Raw genomic sequence first — 27,558 nt, 5'->3', positions numbered from 1 at the left:
GCCCCGAACCTCACCCAAGTGCCTATTTTTTTAAAAATTCATTCCGAGATTTAAAATCATGGCAAGGCCAGCATTTATTGCCCATCCCCTAATTCTTCATGTTTAAGTCTAGACAGCGAGTATCTGCAGAAGGTGATGGGAAGATTGACTGGGGGGCAGTGCTGTGCAGCGAGGACAGGCTGGTGGAGGACCTTTGTCTTACGTATGTTTAGCGTAAGGCCCATACTTTCGTACGCCTCAGTAAATACGTCGACTATGTCCTGGCGTTCAGTCTCTGTATGTGCGCAGACGCAGGCGTCATCTGCGTATTGTTGCTCGACGACAGAGGTTGGGATGGTGTTGAACCTGGCCCGGAGACAGCGCAGGTTGAACAGGTTCCCACTGGTTCTGTAGTTTAGTTCCACTCCAGCGGGGAGCTTGTTGAATGTGAGGTGGAGCATGGCGGCGAGAAAGATTGAGGAGAGGGTTAGGGCGATCACACAGCCCTGTTTGACCCCGGTCTGGATTAGAATTGGGTCTGTAATGGATCCGTTGGTCAGGATCACGGCCTGCATGTCGTCGTGGAGCAGGCGGAGGATGACGAACTTTTGGGGGCATCCGAAACGGAGGAGGATGTTCCATAAACCCTCGCGGTTGACAGTATCAAAGGCCTTGGTAAGGTCGAAGAAGGCCTTACAAAGGCTGTTCTCTGCATTTTCCCTGTAGCTGCCGCACTGCAAAAATCATTTCCGTTGTGCCCTGGAGGGGATGAAATCCGCACTGTGACTCCAGGTCCACGGTCCACAGCCTGGCCCTGGACACCGTGGACCACTTCCCATATCTCGGGAGCTTACTATCAATAAGAGCAGGCATCGACGATGAGCCTCCAGTGAGCCAGTGCAGCCTTCAGCAGCCTGAGGAAAAAGAGTGTTTGAAGACCAGGTCCTCAAAACTGCCACCAAGCTCATGGTCTACAGAGCAGTAATGATACCTGCCCACCCGTATGGCTCAGAGACATGGACCATATACAGTAGACACCTCAAGTCGCTGGAAAAATATCACCAACAATGTCTCCACAAGATCCTACAAATCCCCTGGGACACACCAACGTCAGCGTCCTCATCCAGGCTAACATCCCCAGCATCGAAGCACTGACCACATTCGATCAGCTCCACTGGGCGGGCCACATAGTCCGCATGCCAGACACAAGACTCCCAAAGCAAGCGCTCTACTCGGAGCTCCTTCACGGCAAATGAGCCAAAGGTGGGCAGCGGAAACATTACAAGGACACCCTCAAAGCCTCCCTGATAAAGTGCGACATCCCCACTGACACCTGGGAGTCCCTGGCCAAAGACCGCCCTAAGTGGAGGAAGTGTATCCGGGAGGACACTGAGCACCTCGAGTCTCAGCGCCGAGGGCATGCAGAAACCAAGCGCAGGCAGCGGAAGGAGCGTGCGGCAAACCAGTCCCACCCACCCCTTCCCTCAACGACTATCTGTCCCACCTGTGACAGAGTCTGTGGCTCTCTTTTCGGACTGTTCAGCCACCTAAGAACTCACTTCAGGAGTGGAAGCAAGTCTTCCTCGATTCCGAGGGACTGTCTATGATGATGATGGGAAGATTTCATTCAGGTGTTCAGAAATTGTGAGGGCTTTTGATCGAGTAGATAGGGCGAAGCAGTTGCAGTGGCAGACGGGTCGGTAACCAGAGGAGGCAGATTTAAGATAAGGGGAAGTGAGGAACTGCTGTTTTATGAAGCGAGTTATGATCTGGAAAGCACTGTCAGACTCAATAGTAACTTTCAAAAGGGAATGGGATATATACTTGAAAAGGGAAAAAGAAAATGAAGGGCAATGGGGAGTGGGACTAATTGGATCGCTCTTTCAAAGAGCCAGCACAGGTTCGATGGGCTGAATGGCCTCCTTCTGTGCTGTTACATTCTTAGGGCCCGAGTTTGGTCGACTTACCGCCGGCTGCCGCCGAGTTTTCTCGGTGGTCTCGATGTTTTCTGGACGCTCTCCCCTCCGAGCGAGTTTGGTTAGGTCCACGCCGGCAGGGAGAGAAGACCGCTGGGGATTGTCCGCTAATGTGCGCCGGCGTGCAACGCCGACAAAAGTCCTCCCGCCTGCTCCCTCCCCAGATTGGTCCGGGCGGCCCTCCGCTCCGGTAGCAGAAGAGACTGCTGCGTGGAGGCAGGCCTGACCTGAACGGTGAGTACGAAGACCTGCAAGAAAAGGTTAGTCCACTTGTTTTCTTTACTTCTTTTGCAGAGATTTAGGTGGATGGGGTCCTCTGAAGGATTTCTGGTAGTTTTTTTAAATTGTTTTTTTGCTGTTCCCCTCTCCCTGGGCCTGACTCTATCCTCGGTGGTACTTTGCCGAGGATCGCATTTGCCGCCCAGAATGGGACCTACCGCCCGCTGCCGCCCAGAATCGGAGTAAGGCCCATTTTTTCCGCCGAGTGGTTTTTCCCACATTTTTTCACGAAACTTCCGCCCCAAGTACCATCAGGACCTTTTGATGGTACTTGGGCGGAACTTAAGTTTCACCAAACTCGGGGCCCTATGATTCTATTCCACTGTGGCGAATATTATAATGAAGGCTGATTCTATCCACCTCACTGAAATGTGCCCACGTACATTTTTTAAGCAGGACTCACAGGACATTGATCAGGCATGATCTTATTGAATGGCAGAGCAGGCTTGAGGGGCCAAATGCCCTACTCCTGCTCCTAATTCTTATGTGGTCAGATTAACCCTGACTGGTTTCCTCCCACTCTCCCCTCAGCACAGAGGCTGCTGAGGCAAGCTGTAGCTCTCCATCTAGTTCCTCAGCTGAGCTCGGTGAATTCTTCCCAGAGCCGGCATCAATCCTGGTCTTCCCCGGGCCGCACATTCACCCACTGAGCCAGTGAGGGGGCGGTGCGGCAATCTCAGGCGATGTTTCTTCCCCAATACATGTTTAATAACTTGGAACAGCACGGCATGTTTTATTTATCATTTGTTGAATATAAGCGTACCTAAAAAGGATTTACTTAAATATTGCATTAAGTTGAAAGTAAGTAATTATCATTAATGAGCATTCTAGGCTTTAAACAGGTTTTGAAAACTCAGGCACATACTCCATCTAGTGGCCATTGTGTGTAGATGGGTTTTAGCAACCTCCATCATTATATCAAGTCTCGCGATGCACCGAAAGTGATACCCACTTTCTTTCTTTCTTTCTTCTACTTTTCTTTTTTCCTTCCTTTCTTCCTTATATCTTTCTCCTATTTCTCCTACCTTGTCTCGTCTCTCCATGTAGTATCCAAAACCAGAAAGTAATGTGGATGCAAACTATACCCTAACTTTGCTCTATATTTTGCCCCTGTGAAGTGGGGATAGTGTGGGAAGGTGGAGTTGAGGGACATCAGCCATTATCTTGTTGAATGGTGGAGCAGGATCGAAGGGCCAAATGGCCTACTCCTGCTCCTAATTCTTATGTTATGTTCTTATGTAGCCATGGGATGAGTGGGGAGTGAATGGTGTTGTCGATAATGCTGTATGTGTCTGTGAGGTTCGGGGGGGGTGCAGAGATCCTTAAACTGCATGTGACCCTGGCCTGTCCGTATATGATACTAGCCACCCCTCTGGGAGCTCTTGATCCGCAATCTCGCAGCGAAAGAATGAGTGGAAAACCACGGGTAGCCTGCACTCGATTCAGCACCAATGGCACAAAATCTGAAAACAGCCCCTTATAATTCTCAAGCGGGTGGAAGAGGAGTGAGATAGTTGGGGGCAGATACACAGATCATTAGAAGTAGGATCACAGATGGTGAACGAGCAAATGGTATTCTAGATATAGGGAATAATGAATGCAAATAAGCCAATAGTTAGATCCTCGGTGTCCTGGGCAAATATTTATCCTTCAATCTACATCACTGAAACAGATTATCTGGTCATTATTACATTGCTGTTTGTGGGAGCTTGCTGTGTGGAAATTGACTGGCGCGTTTCCTACATTACAGCAGTGACTTCAAAACCACTTCACTGGCTGTAAAGCGCTTTGGGACATCCGAAGGTCGTGAACGGCGCTATAGAAATGCAAGTCTTTCAATTAGAGACTATTGTGTACTGATTGTAGACAGGATGTTAGAACAACGGAACAGTGCAGAATGGTTTCACTAGCAAGATACAGTTAGGGCGAAAAATATAAAAGAAAACTGAAGATTTTTTCACGGAAGCTGAAGTTAAAGACAAGTTTAATTGTGCTCAAAACTCGGAAAGGATTCGAGGTAGTAAATAGTAATGGATTATTTCCATTGATCGTTGAATGAGCAGCGAAGGGACAGGATTGGTGCTAGAAATGTAATGGGGGAGGAGTAGGGATTTATTCGTGCAAAGGGTAATTAGGATATGGAATGCAGGCTCATGAGTTTTGCATGTTGTGTGTTTTGCACGTAATTAATTACATGGAGTGCAGTCACTGTTGTTATAGAGGCAGACACGGCGGCAATTTAGTACGCAGCAAGATCCGACAAGCAGCAGTGGATCCCAATACATCATGATCAGTCTGATGAAGGGCACACACCCAAAATATTATGACCTCGCTTATCTATTTACAGATGGTGATCCACCAGCTGAGTATTTCCATCTTTTATGTCCTACATTACAACAGTGACTACACTCCAAAAATACTTCATTGGCTATAAAGCGCTTTGAGACCTCCGGTGGTCGTGGAAGGCGCTATATAAATCCAAGTCTTACTTTTTTTAAAATCTGGGATTAAGATAACTGGGGTTAAGCATCAGCATAACTCAAAATGACTATGTTTGTGTATGTGCGCGCATTTTGTGTTTGTATGCATGTGTTTTGTGTTTTTTTATTCATTCCGTGATGTGGGCGTCGCTGGCAAGGCCGGCATTTATTGCCCATCCCTAATTGTCCCTTAAGAAGGTGGTGGTGAGCCGCCTTCTTGAACCGCTGCAGTCCGTGTGGTGAAGGTGCTCCCTCAGTGCTGTTAGGGAGGGAGTTCCAGGATTGTGACCCAGCGACGATGAAGGAACGTTAATTTTAAAAATTCATTCACAGGATGTGGGCGTCGCTGTCAAGGCCGGCATTTATTGCCCATCCCCAATTGTCCCTTAAGAAGGTGGTGGTGAGCCGCCTTCTTGAATACAACTGAGTCTCGCTGGGCCATTTCAGAGGGCAGTTAAGAGTCAACCACATTGCTGTGGGTCTGGAGTCACACATGCACCTGCTGCCCTTGTCCTTCTAGGTGGTAGAGGTCGCGGGTTTGGGAGGTGCTGCCGAAGAAGTTTGGCGAGTTGCTGGACTGCATCTTGTAGATGGTACACACTGCAGCCACGGTGCGCCGGTGGTGGAGGGAGAGAATGGTTAAGAACATAAGGACATAAGAAATAGGAACAGGAGTTGGCCATACAGCCCCCCGAGCCTGCTCCTATGGTGGATGGGGTGCCAATTAAGTGGGCTGCTCTGTCCTGGATGTTGTTGAGATTCTTGAGTGTTGTTGGAGCTGCACTCATCCAGGCAAATGGAGAGTGTTCCATCACACTCCTGACTTGTGCCTTGTAGATGGTGGAAAGGCTTTGGGGAGTCAGGAGGTGAGACACTCGCTGCAAAATACCCAGCCTCTGACCTGCTCTTGTTGCCACGTATTTATGTGGCTGGTCCAGTTATGTTTCTGGTCAATGGTGACCCCAAGAATGTTGATGGTGGGGGCTTCAGCGATGATAATGCCGTTGAATGTCAAGGGGCGGTGGTTAGACTCTCGCTTGTTGGAGATAGATAGTGTTGTATGTTTTGTGTGTGTGTGTGTGTGTGGAGGGGGGTATGTGTGTGTGTTTGTGAATTCACTTCACTCCATCTCTAAGACTACCTGGCTGCAGCCAGTCAAACCAGGCACATGATGTCATCGACCCATTGCTGGCTATAATTCCCAACTTGGTTTCTTGAATCAACAGAAATAAAATAAGAAAATCCTGTTAAAAATATTTACCAGGTTTTCTTAAGTTTGAATATTTGAAGGCGGTGGTGGGGGCGAGGGAGGACTGGAGAGCGAGACTAGTTCTGTAAACAGCCCAGACTGACCATAATACAGGCCCCTGTGAAGATCACGGTGTTGAAAGTACTAAAATAGTTCTGTTGTCCGGGGCCACATGGGTCACTGCCAAGTGGGCAGCCCATCAACACCAGGAATTTTGAACCTCTCGAGCCAGAAATTCCGACTGTCGACGTTCCTTTAAAACACTGCACATTTCAGACAGCCTTTTTGTGGTGCTCCCCGAGGGGATCGTTATGCTCTCTGGTCGATCCTGTAAATGCCATTACCCAGCGCAGTCTGCCATTTCTGGTCACATTCTGGCCACGGGGTGCTACTTACTCCGTCCTCCAGACTCCCAGAATCCTCGCTGGCTTTCTTCAACAAATAGGGTTAGAGGTTTCCTCCTGGAAACATCGTGAGAAAGCGTTTGTGATTTGAAAGGAACGTAATGCGATGAAGTGATACTTTCCTTGTGGTTTTGACAGCTGCAGTGACTTAGAACAGAGAAAAGGCTGTTCTTATTATTTTCGTGTGTACACAAACTGTAATCTTCCTGTTGAAATACTTACTTCAGTACTTACCTAATCACTAAGGATATAAAAACAGAAAATGCTGGAAATACTCAGCAGGTCAGGCAGCATCTGTGGAGAGAAAGAGCAAAGAAAGAAAGACTTAGATTTATATAGCGCCTTTCGCAACCACCGGATGTCTCAAAGCGCTTTACAGCCATTGAAGTACTTTTGAAGTGTAGTCACAATGGTAATATGGGAAACAGAGAAACAGAGTTAATGTTTCAGGTCAGTGACCCTTCGGCAGAACTGGGTCAGAACGTGGATGTTAAGGATGCAATGTCACTTTGCTGTTTTTTCTCACTTCTCAAGGGTACAGTATTGACTGCTCTCCAGTGCCCGTGCTAAGTGACCATTCTCCCTGTGTGAGCACAGGTAGTGCTGTGGGCTATTTGACTACAGAGGGCATCACAGCCAAGCCTGCTTTTGGCCTTACCTGATGTCCCCACTTTACAGCAGAGGTGATGGAAAGTGATCAGGCTGGGCCAGCTTCTGTTAGCATTTGCCATGGATGTTAAGGCCAATCCTAGCAGCCCAGTCATTGCTCCATCTGAGATGGGGCACCTCAATGATAAATCCGGGACGTCATCTGTGCGGCTGAGTACCATATTAGGTGGTGCATTTACACACCAAGACATTGGCGCCATTCACACCCTCTCTAGACTCATCTTTTGTTTCCTAACTTGTGCCATTACCATCTCAAGTCAGCCCGTCATCCCTTGTGTCTCTCTAATCTCTCCTGCTTTCCACCCTATCACAGACCTTCCCTTTTGTTCTTTCCTCCCTTCCCCTTTTACTGCCTCTGCACTTCCTTAAGAATCTGTTACATCTCAAACTTTTCCAGTTCTGATGAAGGGTCATCGACCTGAAACATTAACTCTGTTTCTCTCTCCACAGATGCTGCCTGACCCGCTGAGATTTCAGATTCCAGCATCCGCGGTATTTTGCTTTAGTGTTATATATTATATAAGACATTTGTGGTTCCTCGAACGTCAAAAACGTCATTAGTTTGTCAAGCACACCATGGGAGTTGTTTAAAAATCTCCTGATATCATAAAACTTGAAATGGTGTAAGCGTCACTCTACTGGCAGATCACCCGTGGCACTGCTCGCAGTGATGAGATGAGATGCTGTTTTATAGCAATGGAGCATTATCAACGAAGAGTGAGGGGGAAGTGTCAGTGTGGCACAGGAAGAGTGCACTATACGCAAGATTTTCAAAGGAACTATATTAAAATACTTGTGTACATATGAGCAATGACCAACAGGAAAAGACCCTCTGGTCCTTCCAGACTGTCTCACACAATTCTGATACCATGCCTTGTCAGCCGTGGCTCAGTGGGCAGCTCTCTCGCTTCTGAGTCAGAAGTTGTGAGTTGAAGTCCCACTTCAGAGACTTGAGCATAAAAATCTAGGCTGACACTCCAGTTGAGGGAGTGCTGCAATGTCAGAGGGGCAGTACTGAGGGAGCGCCGCAATGTCGGAGGGGCAGGAATGAGGGAGCGCCGCACTGTCGGAGGGGCAGTACTGAGAGAACGCCGCCTTACCGGAGGGGCAGTACTGAGGGTGTGCCGCACTGTCAGAGGGGCAGTACTGAGGAAGTGCCGCGCCATCGGAGGGGCAGTACTGAGGTAAGCACCGCACTGTCAGAGGGGCAGTACTGAGAGAACGCCGCCTTACCGGAGGGGCAGTACTGAGGGTGTGCCGCACTGTCAGAGGGGCAGTACTGAGGAAGTGCCGCGCCATCGGAGGGGCAGTACTGAGGTAAGCACCGCACTGTCGGAGGGGCAGTACTAAGGGAGTGCCGCGTTGTCAGTGGTGTCGTCTTTTGGATGAGACGTTAAACCGAGGCCCCATCTGCTCTCTCAGGTGGACGTAAAAGATCCCACGGCCACTATTTATCTCTCAAACAACATTACTAAAAAACAGATTATCTGGCCATTATCTCATTGCAGTTTGTGGGAGCTTGCTATGCACAGATTGGCTGCTGCATTTACCATATTACAACAGTGATTACTCTTCAAAAAGTTCTTAACTGGTTGCAAAGCGCTTTGGGACTACCTGAGGTCTTGAAAGGCGCTATAGAAATGCAAGTTTTTTGCCTTCTTTTTCATCTGACAGGTGATCTTGCAGATAAGGTCATTAACAGTATGGAAAAAAATGACTTTAAATAATATTTGTAAGAGTAGGACAGGCTCGAACCAGTAAAAGACAAATTTAGGAACGAGGTTAGGGAATCTTTCTTCACGTGGAGCATGCCCAACACTTGCAATGGACTCTGGGGTGGGGTCGTGGAATTGTTTAACAACCAACAGGAGGATTGGGGGCTTTCTATTGGGTTATAACGGCCTTCCTTAGCTGTAATTATCTTGTGAACTTGTTTGTGTTTTTTGCTAATGTGGTTTGTGATAACTCTGTCACCCACCTTGGAACATATTGTGCACAATTCTATTTTTAATAAGAAAACCCCCAAACCCTCTGTTTGCTTTCATCGTGTGTCACTCAGACTGCTGGCATCGACGGCGCTGGCTCCTTGCACGCATCCGCGGCGGCAACACCTCCCCCTCCCGCCAAGAGACGGGTCAGGACTGTAAACATTAGAAGGAGAGAGGTCATCCTGACCAACACTGCCTGACATTTCCTGCTGCAAACAACGGGAAGACAAGAAGGTCATAAACAGTGTGCTGACTGTGGCTGGAATTTGGGCAGCACACCCAGTTCTATCCTCGGAATGCTTAAAAAAAGAAATAAAGAGATAATTTTACCATTATTTTAATGCTTTTTATCTAGGATTTAATCTCATTGGGAGAAAAAGGGATGAGCTATGGGAAGCTAGCAGGCAAGCATGTATCAACCACAACAACAACGTGTATTTATATAGCGCCTTTAATTTAGTGAAACGTCCCAAGGTGCTTCACAGGAGTGTTAAGAGATTAAAAAGTTGACACCGAGCCACATAAGTAGAAATTAGCGCAGGTGACCAAAGGCTTGGTCAAAGAATTAGGTTTTAAGAGGCGTCTTAGAGAAGGAAAGAGAGGTAGAGAGGCGGAGAGGTTTAGGGAGGGAGTTCCAGAGCTTGGGGCCCAGGCAACAGAAGGCACGGCCACCAATGGTGGAGCGATTATAATCAGGGATGCTCAAGAGGGCAGAATTAGAGGAGTGCAGAAATCTCGGGGGGTTGTGGGGCTGGAGGAGATTACAGAGATAGGGAGGGGTGAGGGCCATGGAGAGATTTGAAAATAAGGATGAAAATTTTGAAATCGAGGTATTGCTTAAACAGAAGCCAATGTAGGTCAGCGAGCACAGGGGGTGATGGTTGAGTGGGGCTCGGTGCAAGTTAGGACACGGGCAGCCGAGTTTTGGATCACCTCTAGTTTACGTAGGGTAGAATGTGAGAAACCAGCCAGGAGTACGTTGGAATAGTCAAGTCTAAAGGTAACAAAGTCATGGATGAGGGCTTCGGCAGCGGATGAGCTGAGGCAGGGGCGGAGACGGGCAACGTTATAGAGGTGGAAATAGGCGGTCTTGGTTACGCTGCCCAATAAACAACAGTGTTATTATCGTACTATTGCAGACCCCCTCTGGCATTACTTACAACGAGTCAGAGAATATGATTGAAGTTTCTAGAAATGTGGCGAGAGACAGTGTAGTAAGTGGAAAGTGTTTTCTGATTATCTCGATTTCCCCCAGAACCAGTCAGGATAAATGTCTGGTGATGAAGTGCTTTTTGATCGGTTCAAAATTCAAGTCAAGTCAGGACAGTGTCAAAGTGGGGAGTCAGTGGGGGGGAGGCGAAAGTGAAAGGGGAGGGTCCAACAAATATATTGGGCGATTATTGAGGCACATTAAGGGAGCAGCAGACCTCAAGAGAAGGGGTGAAGGAACCTTATCTCAGCTGCCATCGTTTTATTTTAACAAATGTTATTATTCTCTTTTCAATACCAGCTACAGACAGGGCTAACAGCCGCCCTCCGATAATGATATGGCCAACAGATTATTTTATTTGCACTGTGGTTCAGTGGGCAGCACACTTGCCTCTGGGTCAGAAGTTTGTGGGTTCAATTCCTACACCAGAGACTTGAACACATAAAAAAATCTAGGCTGACACTCCAGTGCTGCACTGTTGGAGGTGCTGTCTTACAGATGAGATGTTAAACCGAGGCCCTGTCTGCCCTCTCAGGTGGATGTAAATAATCCCATGGCACTATTTCGAAGAACAGCAGGGGAGTTATCCCCACTGTCCTGGGGCCAATATTTATCCCTCAATCAACATCTGGTCATTATCACAGTGACTACACTCCAAAAAGTACTTGATTAGCTGTAAAGCGCTTTGAGACATCTGGTGGTTGTGAAAGGTGTCTTTCTTTCTTTCTTCAGGTATTAACAGCCCATCATAAAACAGTTTTTCACCTGGACCATAGGTTCTGTGCGAGGGGATCGGATTTCTGTCTGCCTATCACCCAGGGTGGGGTCACAGGGCAACAGCCAAGTGTAGAAAATCGGGGTCATTTTATCCTCTTTAAACCAGGGACACTGAGAGCATCTGTAAGGCCCCTGTTTCTACGCCAGCTGAGATTAGGCAACTTGGCACAGGCCAGGGGTCAAACCTGTGTCACTTTTACAACTGGCCTGGCTTCACTTTGGCTTTGCACGCCATTGGATTTTGTGAACCAGATCCTGGCATTTGCAATTCTCAACGTGGTTCTTTTTATCTCGGCACAGACTCATAAACCCATCAAGAAATTGGGCTACTGGGATCAGTAAACCAAATATAGACATGTAAGTGCTGGGAGCTGGGGCATTGATGCCGGAATCATAGAGCCTTAGAGTGAGCCACTCAGCCCATTACACCTGTCCTGGTGCCAGCTGTCCACTTGAATCCCATTTCCAATTCAAATACTAGAGAGAGCAGAATACTAGAGAGAGAAGGATTAATACTAGAGAAAGCAGAATACTAGAAAGAGCAGGATTAATACTACAGCAGGATTAATACTAGAGAGAGCAGGATTAATACTAGAGAGAGCAGAATACTAGAGAGAGCAGGATTAATATTAGAGAGAACAGGATTAATACTAGTGATAGTAGGATTAAAACTAGAGAGAGCAAGATTAATACTAGAGGGAGCAGGATCAAGACTAGAGGGAGCAGGATTAACACTAGAGAGAGCAGGATTAATACTAGAGAGAGCAGGATTAATATTACAGCAGGATTAATACGAGAGGGAGCAGGATCAAGACTAGAGGGAGCAGGATTAATACTAGAGAGAGCCAGATTAATACTAGAGAGAGCAGGATTAATACTAGAGCAGGATTAATACTAGAGAGAGCAGGATTAATGCTAGAGCAGGATTAATACTAGAGAGAGCAGGATTAATATTGAGGGAGCAGGATTAATACTAGAGGGAGCAGGGTTAATACTAGAGTAGGATTAATACTAGAGCAGGATTAATTTTAGGAGAATAAGCAAATGTAGGTGTCACCTACAAGAATAGAACGGACTGATCCATTGGGCTAGAGAGTTCATGCTAATACTGAAAATCCATCTTCTAAAACTCAGTATTAAACAGATAGCTTTCTATCTTCACCATAATTTCTGCAACGGGACATTGGTATTGAAGAGCTCTTGTTTAAGGACTTTTTATATAGGCCTCTCCTTCAGCGTGACTGATCATAGCACGATAGGAGGCCATTCGGCCCATCTTTGTGCCTGTGCCGGCTCTTTGAAAAAACTATCCAATTAGTCCCACTCCCCCTTGCTCTTTCTCTGTAGCCCTGCAATTCTTTTCCTTTTCAAGTATATATCCAATTCCCTTTTGAAAGTTGCTATTGAATCTGCTTCCACCGCCCTTTCAGACATTTCAGATCATAACAACCCGCTGCATAAAACGAAAATCTCCCCATCTCCCTCCCTGCTTCTTTTGGCAATTATCTTTTTTTTAAATTTGTTCACAGGATGTGGGTGTCACTGGCAAGGCCAACATTTATTGCCTATCCCTATTTACCCTTGAGAAGGTGGTGGTGAGATGCCTTACTGAACCGCTGCTGCATACCTCCTGGTAGCGGTAGCCAGGGGCAGCACGGCCCAGCCCACACTGCGATATGTGCGTGCACTAGGTCTGTGCAGCACAGCAGGTCTCCAGTCGTCTTGGGTAATCCTTGCCACTGGACTAAGACCTCGCTCTGTCAAGCCCGTGTGGTGGCTGGTGTGCAACGGCCACCACACGTTAAAAAAAATCCAAGCACAGGCATCTTCCACCCTTCAGGATGTAGTTCGGAATCTAGAATATTAGGTCCTTCATTGAAACACCTGTGAACTCATTCTTTTTTGGTGTGGAAGCGAGTCATCCTCGCTTCGAGGGACTGCCTATGATAATGAGGGTAGCGGTTTGGTACAACCGAGTGTCTCGCTGGGCTATTTCAGAGGGCAGTTAAGAGTCAACCATATTGCTGTGGGTCTGGAGTCACATATTGGCCAGACCGGGTAAGGGTGGCAGATTTCCTTCCCTAAAGGGACATTAGTGAACCCGATGGGCTTTTACGAAATTACTGACACTAGCTTTTTATTCCAGATTTATTTAATTCAATTTAAAATCCACCAGCTGCCGTGGTGGGATTTGAGGTTACGTTTCTGGATTATTAGTCCAGGCCACTGGATTACTAGTAACATTACCACTATGCTACCGCTCCCATCTTAAATCTGTGTTCTCCGGTTACCGACGCTCCTGCCAGTGACAGGACTGGAGTGCCTCAGCTTTGCATCACCTGGCTCCTCGGCCAAAAGGTATATACAGAATGTATGACTTTAAAAAGGAGACTGAATTATGTATGCATGCCCTGGTCCAATAATCCCCCTCACCCCTTCCTCTAACCCCACATCACTTTTCTTGCTCCCCGTGTATAATGTCAGGGGAGAGCAACTCGTTACAGTATAAATAAGCAGTTCAAGGTTTCATTGGTCATACATGTCATTACTAGATCTGAACAGCCTGCATTGCCACAGGCAATATATTAATTCCAAAAATAACCGAATACCAAAAGGATGAGTGTAGCTGGCTTGCAGTTGGAAACTGTATTGGGTGAGATTCCTGCCAAAATATAATGATGGTTCCACAGGGCTCTGGGTGGGTCTGGATCAGGTACAGCACAGCACACAGGTGTTTCCTGCTGTTTCAAGGTTTGTCCTCACCAATGTAACTAATCTGTGCTGCTCGTTCTGGCTGTTTCCTTTGCTCTTTGGGATGAAAAAGTGCTACCACCACCACCCTCTTTCCCCCGGTATTTCACCAAGACGACAGACGTTGGCGAAAACTGAAATATCGCGGATGTTGGAAGGCTGAAACAGCATTAATTAATTCACGGGATGTGGATGTTGCTGGCAAGACCAGCATTTATTGCCCATCCCTAATTGTCCTTGAGTGTCTCGCTGGGCCATTTCAGATGTCAGTTAAGAGTCAACCATAATGCTGTGGGTCTGGAGTCACATATCGGCCAGACCGGGTAAGGGCGGCAGATTTCCTTCCCTAAAGGAAATTAGTGAATCAGATGGGTTTTTGCAACAATCCAGTAGTTAAATGGTCACCATTACTGATGCTAGATTCTAATTCCAGATTTATTTAATGAATTGAATTTAAATTCCCCAGCTGCCGAGTTGGAATTTGAATTCTCAGGCCCTGGATTACTAGTCCAGTAACACTACCACTATGCTACCATTCCCGGTAATGCCAGAAGCATTCAGCAGTCCAGTCAGCATCACTGGAGGGAAACACACGTTTTAGGTGTGGACCCAGATCAGTCACTGGAAATAAAAATCGGGAGAGATGTAAAACAGGCTGCCCATTTCGCTATAACCTGTTTTATACTGTCACACCAGGTCAAAATTAACCCCAAAGACATTCGGGTCGTTCAAAATCCCGTTAGATTCTAACCCGCAAAAATTTGAGTTCAAGAGGGACTTTTCCGTTTCTTGACTGTTTGTCATTTGTCTCACTGCTGTTTGTAGGATCTTGCTGTGTGCAAATCGACCCATCCATCGTATGAATGAGCTACCCTATACATGCCTAATCTGTTATTAGCCATATTTACCAGGCTAGCAACAGTCACTGTAACTCATTGTATATGAAGTAATCTGAACGATTTCTGAGCGGCGTGATCAGGTGCTGTATAAACGCAAGTCTTTCTTTTGCCATTGAAGAAGGTTTCAATTCATTCTCAGGATGTGGGCTTTGCTGGCAAGGCCGGCATTTGCTGCCCATCCCTAGTTATCCTGAGAAGGTGGTGACGGGTCTTCTTCTTGAACCATAAGTAGCTTGATACAACAGTTAAGACAGATCACAGCAGATCGGACCGAGTCCTGCTCATCCATCACCCCCTGTACTCGCCGACTTACATTGGCTCCCAGTTAAGCAACGGCCTCGATTTCAAAATTCTCATCCATGTTTACAAATCCCTCCATGGCCCTCGCCCCTCCCTATCTCTGTAATCTTCTCCAGCCCCACAACCCCCCGCCCCCCCCTCTCCCCTGACATGTCTGCGCTCCTCTAATCCTGCCCTCTTGACCATCCCTGATTATAATCGCTCCACCATTGGTGGCCGTGCCTTCAGCTACCTGGGCCCCAAGCTCTGGAACTCCCTCCCTAAACCTCTCCGCCTCTCTACCTCTCTTTCCTCTAAGAGGCTACTTAAAACCGACCTCTTTGACAAGCTTTTGGTCATCTGCCGTAATTTCTTCTTATGTGGCTCGGTGTCAAATGTATTTGTTTTGTCTTAAAACACTCCTGTGCAGCGCCTTGGGATGTTTTATTATGTTAAAGGCGCTATATAAATACAAGTTGTTGTTGTTAAGAGTCAACCATGTTGGTGTGAGACTGGAGACTGGGAAAGGACATTTGTGAACTAGTTGGGTTTTTACAACAATCCAACAGTTTCATGGTCACTTTTATTGATACTAACTTTTTAATTTCCAGATTTAAAAAATTGAATTCAAATTCTCATCTCATGATGGGATTTGAATTCAAACTCTGCAGTTGATCAGTCTAATAACATTACCACTACACTACTGAATTTCAGTCACCAGGCGACATCTAGAAGCCAACTTGACCTCAAAAGGACTCCGCATATTTAGTTCAGTAGGGGTATTTCTCAGCAGTATTTTTCTTTTGCTCCCTTCCTTCACAAGGCTTGTGACATTTGTTCCTTTTCTACAAGTTTCCTTGGAAAACTTTGTGATGCTAAGCAAGCACTATTCCGAGAGTTAAAGGGAAACTCCCTCTCACCCTAATGTCAATCACCGAGTCAGGTGCTATCTTCAAAGAAAGGGCAGAAAGAAAGATAGATCAGAGTATTTTCTAAATGGTGTGAAGCTAGGAACTGTGGCAGAGCAGAGAGATTTCAGAGGACCAAGTACAGAGATCACTAAAGTCTAGTGGACAGGTACAAAGATAATTAAAAAGACCAATGGAATACTGGCCTTTATCTCAAGAGGGCTGGAAGACAAAGGAGCAGAAGTTTGTTACGGTTATAAAAAGCTCTGGTTAGACTCAATTATAGTACTACGTTAGTTCTGGGCAATACATTTCAGGAAAAAGAAAAGAAAGACTTGCATTTATATAGCGCCTTTCACAACCACCGGATGTCTCAAAGTGCTTTACAGGCAATGAAGTACCTTTGGAGTGTAGTCACTCACAAACAGCAATGTGATAATAACCAGATAATTTGTTTTTGTTATGTTGATTGGGGGAATAAATATTGGCCCCAGGACATCGGGATAGCTCCCCTGCTCTTCTTCGAAATAATGCCGTGGGATCTTTTACATCCACCTGAGAGAGCAGACGGGGCCTCAGTTTAACAGCTCATCTGAAAGATGGCACCTCTGACAGTGCGGCACTCCCTCAGCACTGCACTGGAGTGTCAGCCTAGATTTATATCCTCAAGTCCCTGGAGTGGGACTTGAACCCACAACCTTCTGACTCAGGGACGTGTATGCTATACACTGAGAAGGATTTATTGACCTTGGAGGGGGTGCAACACAGATTCACCAGAATGGTACCGGAGCTAAAAGGGTTAAATTATGAGGACGGGTTTCGTAGACAAGGCTTGTATTCCCTTGAGTATAAAAGATTAAGAAATGAAGTAATTAAGATGTTTACGATGGAGGTAAGACACAGGTCAGCCATGAACTAATTGAATGGTGGACCAGGTTTGAAGGACTGAACAGCGTCTTCCTGTTCCTATGTTCCTGCATAACAGTGCCTGCACTTTTGAAGTAATTTACCCCATATGTGGATCTTTTTGGAATGGTTCTGAGTTTGTATGTACCTGTTAGCATGCTCAGACACTTGTGGAGCTGATGCACTGTGAGTAGCTTAGCCAGTCACGTGATGTTCACAAGAACATGGGGTCACAGTCTAAGTATAAGGGGTAAGCCATTTAGGACCGAGATGAGGAGAAACTTCTTCACTCAGAGAATTGTGAACCTGTGGAATTCTCTACCACAGAAAGTTGTTGAGGCCAGTTCGTTAGATATATTCAAAAGGGTGTTAGATGAGGCCCTTATGGCTAAAGGGATCAAGGGGTATGGAGAGAAAGCAGGAATGGGGTACTGAAGTTGCATGATCAACCATGATCATATTGAACAGTGGTTCAGGCTTGAAGGGCCGAATGGCCTACTCCTGCACCTATTTTCTATGTTTCTATGACTCAATAAAACCCCAGTTTATTGAATTCAGGTTCTCCATGATGAGGCGTGTAGTTGTGAGCCTGGTTAATGAACTGGTAGGGTTCAGTTTGATTGTTAATCCTCCGCTAATATACCAGCTAGTTCTTCACAGTAAATGTGTCAGCTGTGAATTCTTAAGCAAAGAACCCATGAAGCAAATACGCTCCAGGTGTCAATTGTCATGACGCCACTGATGGTCACTGTGATGCCATTGATGGTCTTGGTGACACTCGGTATCTTTCTTTATGCAACAATCGGATGCTGGGACTGCACAGCGGACCAGTCGGCAGAGCTGACTGCCGCTTCGCTCCTCCCATTTCCCAAACTTCGAGCCTGCTTCTGAAGTGGACATGCTGGAGCTCCCTGCTCGCCTCTGGCCTCCAGTGGGTACACTTACTCATATTGCGGACCCATTTAGGCCCATCCCCACGAGACTTGAGCACATATTCTCGACTGACATTCCAGTGCGGTACTGAGGGTGTGCGGCACTGTCGTAGATGCCGTCTTTCAGATGAGACGTTAAACCCTCTTGGGTGGACCAAGATCTGATTTTGAAGAAGAGCCAGGGAATTCCGGCCAATATTTATTCCTCAACCAACAGATTATATGGTCATTTATCTCATTGCTGTTCATGGGAGCTTGCTGTGTGCAAATTGACTTTTCTACATTACAATAGTGCCTACATTTCAAAAGTACTTCATTGGTTGTACAGTTGCTTGGGAGGTCCTGAGGTTGTGAAAGGCGCTATATAAATCCAAGTCTTTCATTTTAGACAACAGGAAGGCTGGTTGAGTAAACCCAGCCTCTCAGTGTGAAATCATTGGTGGAGATTTCTCAAGCCTAGAGCAAACATTTTATAAACCAATTTATAAATGATGAGTATAAAGATTTTTTAAAACCGAATACAGGTGGTGTGAAAGATTGATGGATCTACACGCTGGGGCATGGAGTGTTGGGGCTTGTGCATGCAATTCCCAACACGCAGAACTCCCAGTCTTATCTGAATCGTTGAGGGCAGATGTTAGAATATAGAGTTGTCGGGGATAAAAAAGGGCCATTCATCCCTTCCCCACTGAAGCTCATTTCTGTGGTGCCCCCAACTCTTCTAATACATCAATCACCTGGTTTTGAACCTCCACAATATTTTTTAATTTCCTCCTGGCCAGTAGATTAGCTCACAGAAAGTGAGAAAAATTTGCAGTGATTCAAACTGAGCAGATTCTCACGCTTAGAAGTACTGAGCGACAAAGGCAGAGGTTTGAGTGCGATTTCCCCGCTCACCCTGGGATGGCATGTTTTGTGAGGGAAACCTACAGGAAGAGGAGATTTATTTTGTTTAAAATGTGCATTTGTGGAGGGGAATGTTAATGTATATTTCCCTTCTTATCCTGAAGGTGCTAACTCCCTGCTGGGGTGTGATTCCACAGGCACCAGAGACATCCTTTACCGTATTCCTTACCAGTGTCAGCTATGGCTCAGTGGATAGCACACTTGCCTCTGAATCAGAGTGTTGTCAGTTCAAGTCCCTTCAGGAATTTGAGCACATAAATCTAGGCTGACATTCCAATGCAATACTGAGGGAGTGCTGCACTGTCGGAGGGGCAGTGCTAAGGGAGTGCTGCACTGTCAGAGGGGCAGTGCTGAGAGAGTGCCGCACTGTCGGAGAGGCAGGGCTGAGGGAATGCTGCACTGTCGGAGGGGCAGTGCTGTGCTACACTGTCGGAGGGGCAGTACTGAGGGAGAGCTGCACTGTCGGAGGAGCAGTACTGAGGGAGAGCTGCACTGTCGGAGGGGCAGCGCTGCACTGTCGGAGGGGCAGTACTGAGGGAGCGCTGCACTGTCGGAGGCGCTGTCTTTTAGATGAAAAGTTGTTTAATGCCTCATCTGCTCTCTTGGGTGGTCGTAAAAGATCCCATGGCACTATTTCAAAGAAGAGCAGGGGGAGGTATCCTTGGCCAATATTTATTCCTCAATCATCATTACAAAAAAAACCAGATTATCTGGTCATTATCACATTGCTGTTTGTGGGAGCTTGCTGTGCGTAAGTTGCTGGGTTACCCAGGTTACAACAGTGACTACACTCCAAAAGTATTTCATTGACTGTAAAGCGCTTTGGGGTGCCCAATGGCTGTGAAAGGCGCTATAGAAATGCAAGCCTTTCTTTCTTTCTTTACCCAAGTGGCCAGTCTTCCTCTGAAAGTGTCTGTCAGTGGGCAGTTTAGTTTTAGCATGTGGGCAGCACAGCCCAGCCTTGCCATACACCCAACAGGAATTAGTTACAGATCTGGAGCAGGATCCTTGACGGATTTCCCCTGTTCCAAGTTCTGAGACATTGAGGCTAATGATGTCGATCTGGGACCTTCCTGAGTCATGAAGCTCCCCAGGCAGCTGCATTTACTCAGAGTCCGGGGATCCGATTTACAATAAATGGAATTTGTTATAAATAGCTGAGTTTTTGAGTAGGTGACAGTGCTATATAGAGTCTGGAATTAGATGTATTTAATTAGCGATATTTAACATTAGTGAGCAGAGTGTGAGCTCGCAAAGTGGGGATCTTCAGACTCAAACTTATATCTAAGCACTCAAGGTGCAGTCCATTCCTGAATCAAGGCACTATAGCACTGGACACACTCCATGATATTGGTGAGGTTGGACGCTGGCTTGTCCCCAGAGAGGCTGGTGGAAAGGCTAAGCAAAGCTCAGGGAGGACTGGCCAGACTGCACCCTCTTCACTCATCCCCACTGATGAAATGACAGAAGCTCAGGAAATGTGGAATCCTCACCCCCAAGTATCAGCTTGGTGGGAGCACTCTTACCTCAAAGTCAAGACATAATCTAGTCTGTGGCTCAGTGGGCAGCGCTCTCGCCTCTGAGTCAGAAGGTTGTGGATTCATTCCAGGGACTTAAGCACAAAAATCTAGGCTGACACTCCCAGTGCAGCACTGAGAGAGCTTTTGGATGAGACATTAAACTGCGGCCCAGTCTGCTCTCTCAGGCGGACATGAAAGATCCCATGGCCACTATTTCGAAGAAGAGGAGGGGAGTTATCCCTGGTATCCTGGGGCCAATATTTATCCCTCAATCAACATCACTAAAACAGATTATCTGGTCATTATCACATTGCTGTTTTTGAGAGCTTGCTGTGCGCAAATTAGCTGCCGCGTTTCCTACATTACAACAGTGATTACACTCCAAAAGTACTTCATTGGCTGTAAAGTGCTTTGAGATGCCCGGTGGTCGTGAAAGTCGCTATATAAATGCAAGTCTTTCTTTTCTATTTGATGTCCTTTTGGATGGGGCGTTAAACCGAGGCCCCCAACCCAGCTGCCTGTTTGGGCACAGGTACAAGATCCCGTGCCTCCTTTTTCAAGAAGAGTAGAGAGCTGTCCTGGACAAAATTCCTCCCCAACCAAGACCAACAGAAACAGATTAAACGGTCATTGCTGTGAGTGAGACCTTGGTGTGTGGATAGTGGCTGCTGCCTTTGTCTATACAACACTGACTGCACGACAAAGAGTAATTCATGCAAGTGAGGTGCTTTGGCACCTACAGAGGGTACGAGCGGTGCCACTTAAGTGCAAGGCATTCTTTCCTGGTTGACCAGCAGTCCATTTTGTTATGGCAGAAAGTGAATACACTTAAACATTGAGAGATAAAGTATGATTGGGAACAAAAAATCAAAAGGACCAACATTTACAAGCCGGTAAAAAGGAGATTAGACGCAATTGTTAGGCTGCACATGGAAAAATGCTTTTGTTGAATCCAAACAGGCTGGGTCTCTTTTCTCTTGAAAAGAGAAGGCTGAGGGATGACCTAATAGAGATCTTTAAAATTATGAAAGGAGTGGATACACTTGTGGGGAAGAGCAAAACTAGAGGCTGTCACGAGAAGATAGTCACCAAGAAATCCAATCGGGAATTCAGGAGAAACTTCTTTACCCAGAGAGTGGTGAGAATGTGGAACTCGCTGCCACAGGGAGGGGTTGAGGTGAATAGTATCGATGCATTTAAGGGGAGGCTGGATAAACACATGAGGGAGAAGGGAATAGAGGGTTATGCCGATAGATTTAGATGAGGAAAGACGGGAGGCGGCTCGAGTGGAGCATAAACGCCGGCATGGACTGGTTGGGCCGAATGGCCTGTTTCTGTGCTGACTCTTTTCCTTCTATCAGGCAGTTGCCTAGATTAAATTAAGCATGTGTCCCCCTACCAATAAAAATTGTCACTTAACAAAACATTTAAAAGAAACTTGACAAATTAAAATACTATTCCTTGGGGTGATGAAGCAGTCCAGTCCCTCTGGTGCCCGCCGGTCACAGAAGACCTCGAGTGTGCCGGTGGACACCGCGGGCTCCATCTCCGGGAACACCCCAGGCGTGAATGTAGCGGCGAAAGAGAGGCAGGCAGTCGGGTTGAACGACCCCTTCATAGAAACATAGAAAATAGGTGCAGGAGTAGGCCATTCAGCCCTTCGAGCTGCACCACCATTCAATATGATCATGGCTGATCATTCCCTCAGTGCTCCTTTCCTGCTTTCTCTTCGACCGCTATGTAATTGCTATGAAATTTTTTTAGGAGGTAGTTTACCCGGAGCGGGGAATGGAATTCTGAATTAAGTGGGCGGAGCTCATGCATTAGCGGGTGATGGTTATGAGTAGGCAGGACTATGAATAAGTGGGCATGGGTATGAGGAAGTGGGCGGGACTTGTTGCCAATGCGGGGGCGTGGCTAGCAGAGAGAGGGAGGAGTTATGAGTGAGTGGGCGGGGCTAACATCCATGGGGAGGCGGGGATAACGGAGAAGGGGCGTGGTTCGCCCTATTTCCACGTGGGGCGCCTGGTCCCAAACACTCCGGTTAAAAGTGGCAGCGATCAGCCTGAGTGAGAGCTCGGAGTGCGGGCAAACAGAGCCACAGGCGCCGGGGGCTGGAAGGAGAGCCAGAGCCACTGTCACACCACGGGCACCGATCTACCCCCCCCCCCCCCCCCCCAAGGAGAGAAAAGATAATTCAGGTTTATATACCCCGGCAACCGGCGGTGATTAATTGCACAAAAGCAGCGAAACTTCACACTGGAACTGACAAGACTTTGCAAAGTTGGAACTTGACACCAGCTGAACAGCTTTTTCCGGGATCTCTCTCTCTCTCTCCATCCAAAGGGCTGCGGGATGTCGCCTCTCTCCCTCATACTGCTGACTATTGAACTGTTCGGCTTCACCACACCTTCCAAACCGCACCGGTTCGATAGGACCCTGGTAAGCACCGCACTGGAAAGCTACCCCACACCCCTAGTCCCACCAACTAAAGTCAAATAACTAAAGTAATACATTATAAAATAACCTGCATATTTCCTTTCTTTTAGTACAGTTCTGGATATTTAAAATTCGTTTTAAGGCAAGTTCGCCCCCAATATAATTTGGGCAGAATTCGCCTTTATAACAAGGCGTTATCTCACGTCCCTCAGAACCATCCCAAATGCAGTGAACCCATTGAAGTTCTGTGACTTCTTATGCAGGCAACTATTTATAAATACTGAATATTGGGTATTGATGATTTAAGGATGCGGGGTTCTGTAAGGTTTCAGTATCTGAAATAAGGAGACCCTTTTTAGTGGAAACATTTTGAAGCCATTTCTTGGAGTAAATCTGATGGGTAAGTGTATAGAAATTATTTGGGAACATTTTTCCATCCCTTTCCACAGTTGATGTGTGTTTAGGGATGTTTTTGACATCTAATTGTGCGGTGCTTTGCTTTCAGTAGCGGGGTTTTCAGCAGGAGAAAGTTTGATTTGCAGCTGTATTTCGCAGTCCCTGTGTTAAATGTCTTGCTGCTGCCTCGGTTATTGGTTGTGGGGCGAGTCCGGACAGGCTGTGGTCGGCAGGTTGACATCAGGAAACCTCTCGGATGACCTCTCTCTCTCTCTCTTTGCTCATAAGGTGAATTTCAGAACCACCAAGAAAGAAACCTCTCGCTCATTTTAATCCTTTCGCCACGAAGCAGAATATGCATTTATTAAATTTGTGATGATTAAAAAAATACACATAGCAATTCTGTGATTGCAACTGATTACCTCCAGTTTGTGAATGTGTCCCCTAGAGGTCGCAGTTTTATTCAGCAGAGGAGTCACAGACAGTTCTCCAATACTGCAAATACACACAGCTGGTCAGTCAGCATCTGGACAAGGACAAAGACAGGGCTAAGTTTTGACGAAGGCTTACAGACCTAGATGCCATTAACCAGGGGAGATGAGGAGAACTATGTTCATGCCGCGCGTTGTTGTGACCTGGAATGCACTGTCTGAAAATGTGCTGACAGCAGATTCAACAGTTACTTTCACAAGGGATATTTACTTGAAAAGGAGACATGTTGCAGGGCTACGGGAAAAGAGCAGGGGGAGTGGGACTAATTGGGTAGTGCTTTCAAAGAGCTGACATAGGCTCTTGAAATACATTTTATTCTAAATATAATAAATGAACAATATAATAATAAATATTTTTTAAACAATTCATTCATGGGATGTGGGCGTCACTGACAAAGCTATCATTTATTACCCATCCCTAATTGCCCTTGAGTGGCTTGCTGAGAGTTAAGAGTCAACCACATTGCTGTGGGTCTGGAGTCACATATCGGCCAGACCGGGTAAGGACAGCAGATTTCCTTCCCTAAAGGACATTAGTGAACCAGATGTGTTTTTATAACAATCTGATAGTTTCATGGTTATCATTACTGATACTAGCTTTTAAAAAAAAATCCAGATTTATTTAATTAACTGAATTTAAATTCCCCAACTACAGTGGTGGGATTTGAACTCAGGTCTATTGGATCATTAGTCTAGGCCTCAGGATTACTGGTCCAGCAACATTACCACTATGCTACCGTCCCCTGATTTAATGCATTTGTCATGCCCTCCATCTCTCTGATGGTATGCTGGGGCCTTAGGGTGTCACAAAATAAACTCCAGACTTGAGCACATAAATCCAGGCTGACAGTCCAGTGCAGTACTGAGGGAGCGCCGCACTGTTGGAGGGGCAGTACTGAGGGAGCGCCGCACTGTTGGAGGGGCAGTACTGATGGAGCCTTGCACTGTCGGAGGGGCAGTACTGAGAGAGCGCTGCACTGTTGGAGGGGCAGTACTGAGGGAGCACCACATGGTCGGAGGAGCAGTATTGAGGGAGCGCTGCATTGTCGGAGGGGCAGTACTGAGGGAGCGCTGCACTGTCGGAGGGGCAGTACTGAGGGAGCGCTGCACTGTCGGAGGGGCAGTACTGAGGGAGCGCCGCACTGTCGGAGGTGCCATCTCTCGGATGAGACGTTAAACCGAGGTCCTATCTGCTCTCTCAGGTGAACGTAAAAGATCCCATGGCACTATTTCGAAGAGTTCTCCCCATTGTCCTGGACAATATTTATCCCTCAATCAAATCACCAACAGATGATCTGGTCATTATCATATTGCTGTTTGTGGGAGTTTGCTGTATACAAATTGGCTGCCGTGGTTCCTACATCACAACAGTGACTACCCTTCAAAAAGCACTTCATTGGCTGTAAAGCGCTTTGGGACATCGTGAGGTTGTGAAAGGTGCTATATAAATGCAAGTTCTTTCTTTCTTTTCTTCACATTTGCCATCCTTTCTCCTCCCTCCTAAAACCTTCTCCTTTCGCAGAAATGTTATTTCAATCTAGTTTGTATAAATTTCTAGGGTGTCTTTATTTCATTTAAAGGTTAAAGTTTATTGAAAGGGTGAATTAACCAGAGAAGGGCGGAGAATGGATTTCTCTTGTTGCATCCACTCAGGCAGCTGTTTCTAATCATTTCATTTTTTGTTGTTTGTCTAATCCTGTGGCACAATGACGCAAACATTTATTGTGTCATTGCTAGTGTGTGAGATTCTCATTACAAAGATGCAGTGTGACCAGCCTGCCCTCACTACAATAAGAATGATCGTACCTCTGGTGTGAGGTTCAGGTTTTCACAGCGGATGGCTCAGTGTGTGTACTTGCATCACTTATCTCCACACTGTGTCATCCTGAATTGCAGCTCTGTGGTTGGCAGAGGGAGAGATTAGGAGATATTTCTTGATTCAGAGGGTTGTTGGAGCATAGAATGCTTTTGCCACAGGGGAGTGGTTGAGGCAGAGACCGTTGCCTCTTTTAAAGGGGAAAAAAAATTGGATAAAAATTTGATAGCAGAGGAAGATATAGGGCTACTTGGAGAGAGAGCGGGGCAGTGGGACCAGTTCTGGATTGCCCTGGTGAAGAGCGGGCACAGACATAATGGGCTGAATGGCCGCCTTCCGTAAATGCCTGTGGTGAGACTCGGATCTGGCGAGTGGAGGTAAACAAGATAAGTAGCTATATTATGCATTCCCAAAATGTACCTTCGCTGGGAAAACTTTAACTTGAATAACAGTATAATGCATGCATTTTTAATACACTGGCTTTAATCGTTACCCTGTTTGTTAGGAAAGAACGATGCTGTGATGATTGAGGGGCGGAACTGCTTTAAGGTGAGGCGGTGGGCATTCAAACTAAAAACAGACACGCCGTTGGCTCGTTTCGACTGCAAAGGCCATTAGAATTGGGCTGCTTTTCAGATAAGCTTTGATCGCTGAGAGAAAGGGCTGGGAACTACAGTCCCCTCCCCCATTAGTCATTTCAGCTGCTGTAATGTCATGGCGCAGCGATGCATTCCAGCAGGATTTATGTAATGGCATCAGGTGTTTGCAAACAAATCGAAAAAAGTTTGCCAAACATTTATATCATGAGGGCTGTGCGCCTGTTTTTTTTTGTTGTTGTGGAATTTCTCAATTTTCCTTAACCCTTTTCACTTGTTGAAAGATTGATGTGACGCGACCGGAAATGGAAAATGATTCACTCCAATTGAGCTTGTAAATTTACTGCTTAAGGGGTTTAAATGTAACGAGGTGTGTGTGTGAGTGATGGGGGAATGTGTATGTGTAGGGGGCAGTATGTGTATGTGTGTGTATATGTGTGCACGCGCGCAGGGGGGCAATGTGTGTGTCTGTAGAGGGAATGGATAGGGGTACATGTATCTGCGTGTTGTAGGGGGAATGTGTGTGTAGAGTGTGTGTATGTAATATGTGCACGTAATATGTGTGTATGGAGGAAATGGATGATGTGGGGTGTGTGTGTGGGGAGGATGGGTGTGTGGGGAGGATGGGTGTGTGTGTATGGGGGGGGGGCGTGTGTGTGTGGGGGGGTGTGAGTGTGTGTGTGGGGGGGGTGGTGTGTGGGGGGGGGGTGTGTTTGTGTGGGGGGTGAGTGTGTTTGTGTGGGGGGTGAGTGTGTGTGTGCGTGTGGGGGGTGAGTGTGTGTGTGGTGTGGGGAGTGAGTGTGTGTGTGTGTGTGTGGGGTGGTGTGTGTGTGTGTGTGGGGAGTGTGTGTGTTGTGTGTGGGGAGTGTGTGTGTGTGTGTGGGGGGTGAGTGTGTGTGTGTGTTGGGGGGTGAGTGGTGTGTGTGTGGGGGGTGAGTGTGTGTGTGTGTGGGGGTGAGTGTGTGTGTGTGTGGGGTGAGTGTGTGTGTGTGGGGGAGGGTGTGTGTGTGTGGGGAGGGTGTGTGTGTGTGTGGGGGAGGGTGTGTGTGTGTGTGGGGAGGGTGTGTGTGTGTGTGTGGGGGAGGGTGTGTGTGTGTGTGGGGGAGGGTGTGTGTGTGTGTGTGTGGGGGAGGGTGTGTGTGTGTGGGGGGAGGGTGTGTGTGTTGTGTGTGGGGAGGGTGTGTGTGTGTGTGGGGGGTGAGTGTGTGTGTGGGGGGGTGTGAGTGTGTGTGGGGGCTGTGAGTGTGTGTGTGTGGGGGGGGTGAGTGGGGGTGTGTGTGTGTGGGGGGTGTGAGTGTGTGTGTGTGGGGGGGTGTGAGTGTGTGTGTGTGGGGGGGTGTGAGTGTGTGTGTGTGGGGGGTGTGAGTGTGTGTGTGTGGGGGGGGTGAGTGTGTGTGTGTGTGGGGGTGAGTGTGTGTGTGTGGGGGGGGTGAGTGTGTGTGTGTGTGGGGGGGGTGAGTGAGTGTATGTGTGTGTGGGGGGGGGTGAGTGAGTGTATGTGTGTGTGGGGTTGAGTGTGTGTGGGTGTGTGTGTGGGGTGAGTGTGTGTGAGTGTGAGTGTGTGGGGGGGGGGTGAGTGTGAGTGTGTGGGGGGGTGAGTATGTGTGTGTGGGGGGGGGTGAGTGTGTGTGTGTGGGGGGGTGAGTGTGTGTTGTGGGGGGGTGAGTGGTGTGGTGGGGGGGGGGTGGTGTGTGGGGGGTGAGTGTGT

The 27,558-nt window shown here is 47.1% G+C and overlaps 2 protein-coding genes across 6 annotated transcripts in view; one reads left to right on the top strand and one right to left on the bottom strand.

The window, feature by feature from the left end:
• LOC139239133 (dynein axonemal assembly factor 10-like) overlaps positions 1–27,558 on the bottom strand; it is a 237,527-nt gene that overhangs the window by 21,259 nt on the left and 188,710 nt on the right. The gene's annotated exons all lie outside the window — the stretch shown is intronic.
• Positions 22,393–27,558, top strand: part of LOC139239132 (SPARC-related modular calcium-binding protein 1-like) — a 128,235-nt gene continuing 123,069 nt past the window's right edge. Inside the window, exon 1 of the mRNA XM_070867685.1 lies at positions 22,393–22,554. Within this exon, the coding sequence (XP_070723786.1) occupies positions 22,468–22,554 (87 nt within the window). The 5' untranslated portion in view covers positions 22,393–22,467. The remainder of the gene's footprint in view (positions 22,555–27,558) is intronic.

The sequence above is a fragment of the Pristiophorus japonicus genome, chromosome 26 (assembly GCF_044704955.1).
Source record: "Pristiophorus japonicus isolate sPriJap1 chromosome 26, sPriJap1.hap1, whole genome shotgun sequence".
In the NCBI taxonomy this organism is placed as follows: Eukaryota; Metazoa; Chordata; class Chondrichthyes; family Pristiophoridae; genus Pristiophorus; species Pristiophorus japonicus.
This window is presented reverse-complemented; position numbering and strand designations above follow the sequence as displayed.